At 42.1% G+C, this 9,638-nt stretch overlaps 1 protein-coding gene across 4 annotated transcripts; it reads left to right on the plus strand.

Annotated features, from left to right (window-relative positions):
- The first annotated feature begins 455 nt into the window (after positions 1-455).
- LOC127389286 (borealin-2-like) lies at positions 456-8,296 on the plus strand. 4 transcript variants are annotated; one of them, XM_051629632.1, is made up of 10 exons: positions 456-780; positions 1,210-1,338; positions 2,337-2,383; positions 2,718-2,778; positions 3,434-3,501; positions 4,266-4,333; positions 5,662-5,760; positions 6,868-7,000; positions 7,235-7,321; positions 8,124-8,296. In XM_051629632.1, exons 1-10 carry the CDS (start codon positions 651-653, stop codon positions 8,169-8,171), a joined length of 870 nt encoding a protein of 289 aa, XP_051485592.1. In that variant the 5' UTR covers positions 456-650; the 3' UTR covers positions 8,172-8,296. The 4 variants fall into 4 exon arrangements, with proteins under 4 accessions (XP_051485592.1, XP_051485593.1, XP_051485590.1 ...); XM_051629633.1 differs by having other exon boundaries at positions 2,343-2,383; XM_051629630.1 differs by lacking the exon at positions 8,124-8,296 and adding an exon at positions 7,424-8,116.
- The last annotated feature ends 1,342 nt before the right edge of the window (positions 8,297-9,638 follow it).

Below are 9,638 nucleotides of genomic sequence, written 5' to 3' on the forward strand. Positions count from 1 at the left end.
CACAGTATTACATTTTGAAACGGGGTTCTCCCTATACAGAAAAAGGTGTCCCAGCCCCTGTCCGAGCCGCGGCAGCAGCCGCTGCCAGCCCCGGCTGCCGGGCCTGGGTGTGACACTCCGGTTAGACTCACCCCCGGCAACGGGAGCCGTCACCTGCCCTGCCGCAGCTCCTCAGGTGCCGAGGACCGCCGTGGCCGCTTCAAAATAATTAACAATAAAAATAAGATTAATTTTGCGCCGACAGGACACGCGGGCCTGCCCCGTCCCCGCCAGGAGGTGAGCACCTCAGCTCTGCGCCCGTCCAGCCATGTCCAACAGCATTCCCGGGGCACCACCGCCACGGGGGCCCCCAGCATTCCCACCCTCCCGCCCTCCCCGCTCTTCCTTCCCTCCCTTCCGACAGCAGAGGCCGCAGTCCCGGGCTGTCCTGCCCCGCCCCGGCAGCTCCCGCCCCACAGCCCGTGCCCCCCCGGGCCGGCCCGTCCCGTCCCGTCCCCTCGCAGCGGGCCCGAGGCGCTCCCGCCGCCCCGAGGGTGTGTCCGCCCGGGCCCGGAGGCGGAGGGGAGCGTGACCAGTACTAAAGCTCTTACCGAGGCTCTTACTGAAGCTGCCGGGGCGCGGAGCGGGCGCCGGTTCCGCGGGAGGCCGCCATGCCCCTGAGGAAGCCCGCGGGCAAGCGCCGCAGCACCGACTCGGGCGTGGAGCCGGACCGCGGGGCGGTTTCCCAGGAGAAGAAGGATCAGCGCATCGCGCTCTTCCTCAGCGACTTCGACCAGCAGGGTAGGGCCGGGGGGCGGCGAGGAGGGCCTGGGGGCTGCCCCGCGGGCGCTGAGGCGGCTCCGGGGGCCAGAGCCCAGGCGGCCCGGCGCGAACAGCAGCTCCCGGCGAGGAGAGCCTCCGGGCCGGCTCCGGGCGAGGCGGGCGGCACGCAGAGGGGAAGCCCCGCGCCGTGCCCCGCCAGGGCTCCGCCAGGCCCCGGGGGTCGGGCTCCCCGGGCTCCCCGGGCTCCTGTTTCCCGCCCTCGCAGCCGCGCCGTGTTTCTCCTCAGCCCGGCGGGCGCCCGAAGGCAGCTTCCAGCCGCCCTGACTCCCAGCTCTGATTATCCCAGATAAACCAGTGATCTAGCTGTCTGTTGTGATGCAGTCTGCTAGTGCCTGTAGTTGGAAATACGTAACACGTGTGGCGGTAAAAGACCGTTTTGTTTTAAAGCCAAGGAAAATATCCAGGAAATGAAGAAAGAGCTTGATTCGGTTTTGCAAACAGCTGAGAAGGCGTTTACGGTGGAGCTGCTGAAGATGCCAGTTGCCATCAGGAAAATGAAAAGGAAAGACTTGCTCAGTAAGTGTGCGTGGCCTTATATTTGTGAGGAATTCGGATGTCATGACGGTGTGATGAACCTCGGACTGATGTGAGGAAACTTGTAAACTTGGTGACTTTCACGAGAAAGTTTGCTCTGTCGGCTGAGTGTTTTAAGCTAATGGGCCGTGGTGTTGTGCTGCAGATGCTCAGTGAGCACTCCTGTTGGAGCGGCCTGACCTGACTAACACAGGGTGTAGAATTAAACAGTGTATAGAGACTGGTGCCTTCTTGTATCTGTGCTCGTAAGTCAGCTTATTTAAAGCCCAAAGAGACAAGGAATAACCACGGGTCTAGTGTTTTCTTTATATAAAAACTGAAGTAGTTATTTCAATTGGAATCTGTTCCTCTTAGCCACAGATTGTTTTGGCTTTCTGTTAAGTTGAAGGCTCTTACAACTGAGCCTTTCTTATCTAGTAGCTTATCTCTGATGATAAGCAAACAAGTTTAATTTTAACCTCAGATTTATGCAGCAGTTTAAGCCATGGTGTACAGTCAGCATCAGATGTATATTCTGGTGAGAAGAGATGTTTTTGGAATCTACCTTGCAACTGGAACCTGCAGGGGCCGCACAAAAGATCGAACCTAAGACTCCTGAAGAACCTGAGTTTACCTTAAGCCTTTGCTGAGTATGTATTTCATTGTCTCTTGAAAACATCTGCCTAAAAAGCATTATCTTTCAGCAGTGCAGTGTGGGGGCTTTCCTTCTTGGAATTCAGGTTCTGTACTGGGTGACTATGCTTAGTATCCTTTCAAAGATTAAACATACTGAAACGGCCGAAGATTTGCAGTGTTTTGTAGGAGTGACTATCCTACAAGACTTGAATCTTGTTCAAATGCAACATATATGCTAGCTAAGATTAACTATTTAAGCAACTATAATCCTGAATTACTTGTTCAGCTTCATAGTCCGCAAGGTAAGAACCTGCAGATAATAATTATGCAAGTAGTAGTATCTAAACAAGTTATACCGTCTTGAGTTGCAGGTTTGCAAGGAGGGGAGGAAGTGGCTCTTGCTGCTGCAGTGGTAAGTGTGTGTTTTCAAGTTTTGTCACAGCTTACAGAATAGAAGTCCTCTCTCCCTGCTGTAAACCTTTCAGACAAATTGTTTTGGCTGTCTGAAGATGATACGAAAAGACTAGACAGACAGCTGTGGTGCAGTTATGAATGTTACCTGGAGCTTTATGGTCATCTGCAGGCATATACATCCAAATGTTTCTGAAAAAATAAACTTGTGTTTAGCCAATGCCACTTTTGTTACTTTCTTTTATGCCCTTTCAGTTCACTGCCTTTTGTAGGATAATATGCATTTACTGGCCAAAATCTTTTGACTTTCCGTTGTTGATAAACAATTTTTTTAGACTGACTGCTCTCTAGAAGATATACCAAATCCAAAACTGGTGAGGACCAACAGCAAAAAAGGCAAGTCAATCCATTAATGTATAGCTTGGTGGTTTGTTTTGTTTTGTTTTGTTTTGTTTTTTTAATTGGTTTGAACTGAGCATTTTTAAAATTAAGTCTGAAGGATACAAGAGTGAAAAGTATATACCCAGAAGTATAACATACAGATCCCTCTAGCATTCAGCGTGTAGGATCATGAGCTAGCTACTGTTGAGGTACTTAAAAACATGAGATAAGAGTTCCTGCCCTTTGGCTTCATCATTGAAAATGGCACAGAGACAGATTTAATGACATGTCAGTACTTTACAGGATAGTAGAAAAGCCAGGAAAGTCACCTCTAATTTCTCATAGGTTCCCCTTTGACTTCCTGCCCATTGAGGTTTGTAAGGAAAACACCCATTTCGCTTTATACTCCAATAAGGACACTGCCACTGAAATGTAGTTCTGTTATGTTTGGGTGTTGAAGGGTTACCTAGTGTCTTGCCTGTCCAGTGTGTCACAGTGTCTGTTATTAACACACATAGTGTGTTTTCAACTCTGTCCCAGACAAATGACCATCAGAGAGCAGAACTAATACATGGCTGTCAGGGGTAAATAGGCTTAATTTTGAAGTGGTCTTCTGTGCTCTTTGTGAGATTTTGATTTTATTTTCCTTATCTTTCTAATATATTTCTAGTTAAGGTAACTACAATTGTTGAATATGGAGATGCCAAGCACATTTCTGCAAAGAAAATATCTAAAAAAGTAAGTTTATTCTGAACAAACAAAAGGGTTTAAATCAGTTGCAAAGTGCTATGAGCCAAGCTAGATCTATGACCAGGCAGACCAATGGCTGCTATTTGTTTGAAAAGTCAGTTGTTTTAAATTTTATGTATTTTAAGTTAGTCAAGGCTGAACTGTCTAGTAAATTAATTTATAATTAAATATGGTACTCATTCACACAGATTTTCAAATACTGGCATGGTCATTCTCTGTTGCCAGTTAAGTCTTGATGGTTTGAGAAACCAATTTTTTGTTGAAACTTAAGAAAAACAAACCCTCAACCTCATATTTTAATACATGCTTTTCTAGATTTTAATGATTGGTGTCCACCTTAGTCTTTAAACCAAATAGCACAGGTGTATTAATTTTACCACCTCAGTCTGTCTGTGCAATGCAGTGCGTAAGCCAGACACTGAACTATGTAGCAAGATGACCATGGACAAAAGATTATATGTTGAGTTACAGCTATTAATTATAAGAGGGCTTACAAGTTGCAAGAGTGTATATTAGATGGTTGCTTGTACAGAACATCAGTACCAACATAGATTTTGGCATTAAGGAACTCTTGTTTTGGAATGCATATTTGCCATTTTATGTATCTCTAGAACTGTGTACAAGGAAGCCCTATGGGGCTTAACTGTAACTTTTCAACAGGGAATTCTTACAGTATTGTTCCCTGGAAATATTTATTGTTTTGCTTTAAAGTGACACTTCCTTTAATTGCAGTCTTTCATACACATTTTCAGGTTTCCAAAACAAAATCATTGGTTTCATTGGCGTCTGGTTTAAGTACGAAACTGAACACTCTCTCTAGGTAAGACTGACCTTTGATAGCTTACTTAACTTGCCTGAACTTGTGAATGCTGAATAAAACTCTTTTCAGATAAAGTAGCTGAAATTTGAGGCCAGTAGGAATACACCTAGTAAAGGTATCATCCATAGCCTGAATCCGATGCATTGTGGTGATGTGAACCCCTGAACAAAGAAGCACCTCTAGCTGATGAAGGGATGTAGTTGTCTCTCTCCCTGACTGAATGGTGCACAGTTCTGAATCTATGTAATAGGTAGAGATTTCCAAACAATACCTAATGGAAGAGTGTAAGGGAAACATCTTTGTTGCTCGGTTAGGACTAGAAAATTGTTCTGTAATAATTTTGCCCTCATACATAGCTGAAAGGGAGGTGTCATGAGCAGGAAAATACACTCTTGCAAAAACACCTTAGAGCTTCTTATAGTCATGGTGGACCAAATTTAAGTCTCACCATGCTATCTAATAAATTAAAAATTTGGTGGATATCTGCATGAACATTTTTTGAGAAGCTCCTGCTAAACCTATTGCTCCAATGTGCGTACATGTACCCACCAGCACTTATTTTGATACATTCAAACTGTCTTCAGAGAAGTGCAGTTTAGTTAATGTCCTAGTGTTTTATGTGCCTAAAAGAAATTTAAAAAATACTTGGTTTAATTAATTTCTTGAATTGATATTATAGATTTTTTTGGCTCAAAATCAAACTAGAGAAGGTTGCTTTGCCTGAGGAAGTCTAACATTTTAGTCTTTAAAGATTGCTTCTATTCAAGTACACTAACACTGGTCAAGGACACATGTCTTTACAGTATCTCCATAATGTGTGTGGGAAAAGGGAGACAAGGAAAGAGTTAGGTAAATTTCAGTCAATAAGATTTCTGTGGAGTGAGTTCAAATCCAAAACTGGGAAAAAAATAAGTAAATCTCTGGATTCAGATCAGCCACACAGGACAAATCTTCTGAGAAGTAATATAGAAAAATCAATTTCTGCTGGGAAATAAACTTCCCAAGAAACTTTTTGCACACTCAGATAGAAAGCTGTGGATGCTCCTGTTGTTACACCAAACTCGGGTACAGCAGCCTTCCCTTAGCTACTAACATAAATTATTATTTCATTCCCCTATGGTGTTAGATCCCATTTCATCATGTCTACCTTGGGAAGGTTCTTCACATGTGTATACACTAGATCTCTGTCATGGAGCACTTCAACATGCTCTAATTTATGAGCTGTCTGTCTTCATCCTAGCTAGAAATCTAGAGTAGATGAGGAAGAAATAATAATAAAAAAAACAAACAAAAACTTCTAACAACCACTTTTTTTTTTTCTTTTTCAGGTCTGCTCACTCCTCTGCAAGTGTGACTGAGGCCTTTAAGTCTCTTGCTTCTGATTGCAGTGCCACAAATTTCAAAGCCACGCCAAAGTTATCTAAAAGGTAATGTTTTTTTGCTTTGTTATTAAATAATAATTTTGTTAAATACCAACACACAACATATCAACATTAATGTCAATCTAGACATTAATCATCAGTGTAGATTTAATGGCTCTGCATCATGTGCCACTTAATTTGTTAGCAGGGATTTGAACCAGTTGGACCTTCTGATTTGATTGTGGATGTTAGCTCATGTTCTCAGGGAGGTACAGGATTTAATGTCATAACTAAGCCAGTTAAAAAAAAAAAAAAAAAAAGGAGTATGGATTCTGCTCCCACCCATTGTTGTTTAAAGGCATAGTTTACTATGCTTACATAGCTTACATACAGTTTACATAGCTTAAACTAATTCTCAAAGCTCAAGCTTGATTAAAATGTCACCAATACTGCTGTTTAAAAAACAAACAAAAAATTGAAAATTTAGTTTTCTACAAATTAAGTAGTAAAGGTTTTCAGTTATTATCATTCTGCATACACTAGAGTTTGATTTTTGCAGAGGCCATCAGTTGAAGTGAGTGAGTGAAGAACTTAGTAACTTCAATGGGTCATGAAACCAGCAAGTGGCTGTTTCACCTTGGCCTGCTATACATTTCAAAGGCTTGTTTCCATGCAACAGATACCCAAATCGTACATTTTGAAGGGGAATAAGAACAATTATATCAAGAAAGAAGGTTCAGAATTTTGTGTGGCATCAGGCATGCCCTGTACCTGAGGGCCAGCATTGTGTTATTTCTTGGTATCTCCCTCTGTAGTATGGGTTCATCACATATATTAAGCCCTGAGGCAGGAAGTTTCCTCTTTCCAGAACTGTAAGTGTTCACTGTTGATATTGAAGAGTGGATATTCTTTGTTACCGAGTAGTCAAAGTGTCAGCTTGCTCACTTGCCTGTGACACAGGCTGAGAGGGTTACTGAAGTGTTTCAGGGTCATAAATGTTATCTAGTGGTGTTAGTAAAGGTTACGGATGTTTGGATTCCTGTTGTCTTCTTGCAGAACTGGAAAATTAAAACATTATCTCTGTTTTCTACTACTTGTGTTTGCTTCATGCTTGAGAATTTCTTGCAGAGCATAGGAAGTTAACCTCAGAGGAACATTTTTACTGTATTCTAGTGCTGGACTACAACAGACTGTCTCGAGAACTGTACCTACCACTGGAAGAGCTCAAGGCATGTTACTCAGAAGTAAATCAGTACCCCAGGATAAAACTGTGCCATTTGTAAACATTCCCCTGGCTGATGGACAGGTATCAAACGTTTTTTTCCCCCAAAATATTTATTTATTTTACAGTAGCTGATAAACTGTGAATAGTCTGATAGTGATGGCTGTTGTTATCCCTAAATGAGCTGCTGCTAAACAAAAGGAAAAGCAGTTATGTTTTGCAGTGTAGCAGGGAAGCATGTGATTTACAGAAAAGCTGGACATGGAAGTAAAAACTTGAGGAATAGTTTTTATCTTCAAACTTTCTCTTCTTATTTAGACACTCTGTATGGCTGGTGGAGACCTCCATAATATTGATGTGCAGCTACTAAATCAAGATACAGTACAGCATATTCATAACTTAGTGGTAAGCTTAAACTACAAGGCTTTAATATACTCAGACACCTAGTCTGAATTGTTTATGTGAGATACTGTCATGAATGCAAACTCTATGTGCTTTAACACTTAGAATCGAAGGGGTTGGAAGGGACCTCTGAAGATCATAGAGCACAGCCCCCCTGCTGCAGCAGGAACACCTAGGGAAGATCAGTAAAAAAATAGAAAATAACTTCTGAGGTTAAGCCTAAATGGATTGGCATAAATTGGAGGGAGGAACAGGGCAAGGGAGGAGCAGGGAGGGGAGAACTGCTGCTCACAGATAATGCGTAAAAGTAAGTGCACTTAAATAAGCATGTGCTGTTTGGCAATTGCCTGAGGGACAACAGAAGCATAAACTCATTTTAGGTTACTCTGGTGTCTCTCGTACCAAGTGAGCACACTGCCATTCTCTACCTCATATTCACAGAGGCTTAAAAAGCAAGTGCTAAGTTTTGATTATTAGTTTAATGGAGAGGTTGTAACATGTCCCTTGCTCAGTAAGAACTACACTCCTGCTAATTTTCTGCTGTTGAATAGTAACTGCGTTACCTTTGAGAAATAAGAAATATTAATCAGTGTACAGTCTTGCAAGTATATAGACTTCAGGGCCTCAATGAGTTAAGCTAAAGGTCTGGAAGCTGGTTCAGTATTTTATAACATGGACCTGCCTCTATAGGTAGAGAATGGGGGAGTGCTTGCTCACTACTTGCTTTAGCAAAAGTGACTATTCTTACTCCTCTTCCCAGTTCTGTTGGGCAGCTTGAACTAAAATGTTTTTTTTTCCCCTTTAGAGTGAGCTGACTGTACTATGTGGAAAGGCAACAGCTAAACCAAGTTAATGGAACTGCCTTGTGACTAGAATATTCATGACAGCTCTTATGTGCTGCCTCTCAAGTGTTTAGAGAATATCTACAATCTTAATAAAGCTGTATAATGATCAATGTTTTTATACAAAAGCTTAAAATGTGGTGTGTCTCATTAAATTCCTGTTACCTCTCTGAAATATAAAAGCAGAAGAGCATCTGCTTTTCTAACTTCTTTTTTAAAAGGCTTAGTTAACATCTAGCCTCAGTTCACAGTGAAATGAATAGTAATAGGTTGTGCAAGTTTCTAAATTCTTGCATGTAACTTCAGTTCTGTGGAGGCATTTATGAATGTGATACAGGAATAAATATATGAATAAAACGGTTCAGTCTTGTGCTGTGACATTAAGTCACTTGCAAGGTGACAGGCAGTACCCCAGACTTACTGTAATTTGTGGTACCAGCCTAGTTTTTCCAGTACTTATGTACTTTTGAGTAAATTGGCTTTTAATACCTTTCCATGTAAAGATGCCAGTCCTGCAGTCACTCTGCTGCGGGTGCTCTCGTATTTTCACAACTTGAGGATACACGTGGCTTTTATTCTGCCAGTGGCAATTTCAATCAAAAGTGTTTTCACTGTGGTAAAAGATGGATTCCCACACTCTTCAAATTAAAACATTAGTTTAAGAATGCAATCTGTACCAGTTTTTCTTCTTTGTGCTTCCACCCTTGCTTCGCGGAAGGACACGCAGGTCACAAGTTTCAAATATGAAAAAAAAACTTTCCAAGGCGTGGAAGACAAAACTGGTAAAGAAGATGAAGTTAAAACACTGTCAAACCTAGATTAAAACTGCTCTCATTTGGTAACAATAAAATACAGGAATAAACCTTTAATTCAGAGTACACATGAAGTTCACAGAACATTCATGGTCAGTTCTGTAACTCAGTAGTTTCACCTAAATCAACATCCATTTTCCCTTAAGAGCATCACATTGGTGTGGTATCAGCTTCTGATTATTGGAGGTAAGCCTTTCAACAGGAATAATATATAACTGTTCACTCCCATACTACACTGAAGTAACCAAAATTGCAATGCAGTACTGAAACCTGCAGTTTTTCAAATTTTTGGAAATGTATGGTGTTAAGACATGCTTCACAAGGCAGGCCAGCCCACCTTTGTTGTGGCTGTCTTTTGGTAGGGTGGTAGTCAGCTGCTAAGTGTTTAATCCAGCCTGCTCCTGTTAGTGAACTTTCAAGAGTTGCAGGTGAGAGAGCAGCTTTTTTTGTGACTAAAAGGCTAATGCTAAGAGCTGGGAAAGTGTTTCTGAGCCCTGACACAAATGGCAAGCTCACAGGATGAACACTGTAATGAAGCACAAGGACTCTTCAATCCACTGGTTAGTCTTAGGAATTGTCACCAAGCTAGGAAACCTCCAGACCTCCACTTGTATCTACAAGGTTTTTATATTTGGTAAAAGAGACATAGAATTAAATGCCCCACAC

This window comes from Apus apus, chromosome 11, assembly GCF_020740795.1.
Source record: "Apus apus isolate bApuApu2 chromosome 11, bApuApu2.pri.cur, whole genome shotgun sequence".
In the NCBI taxonomy this organism is placed as follows: domain Eukaryota; kingdom Metazoa; phylum Chordata; class Aves; order Apodiformes; family Apodidae; genus Apus; species Apus apus.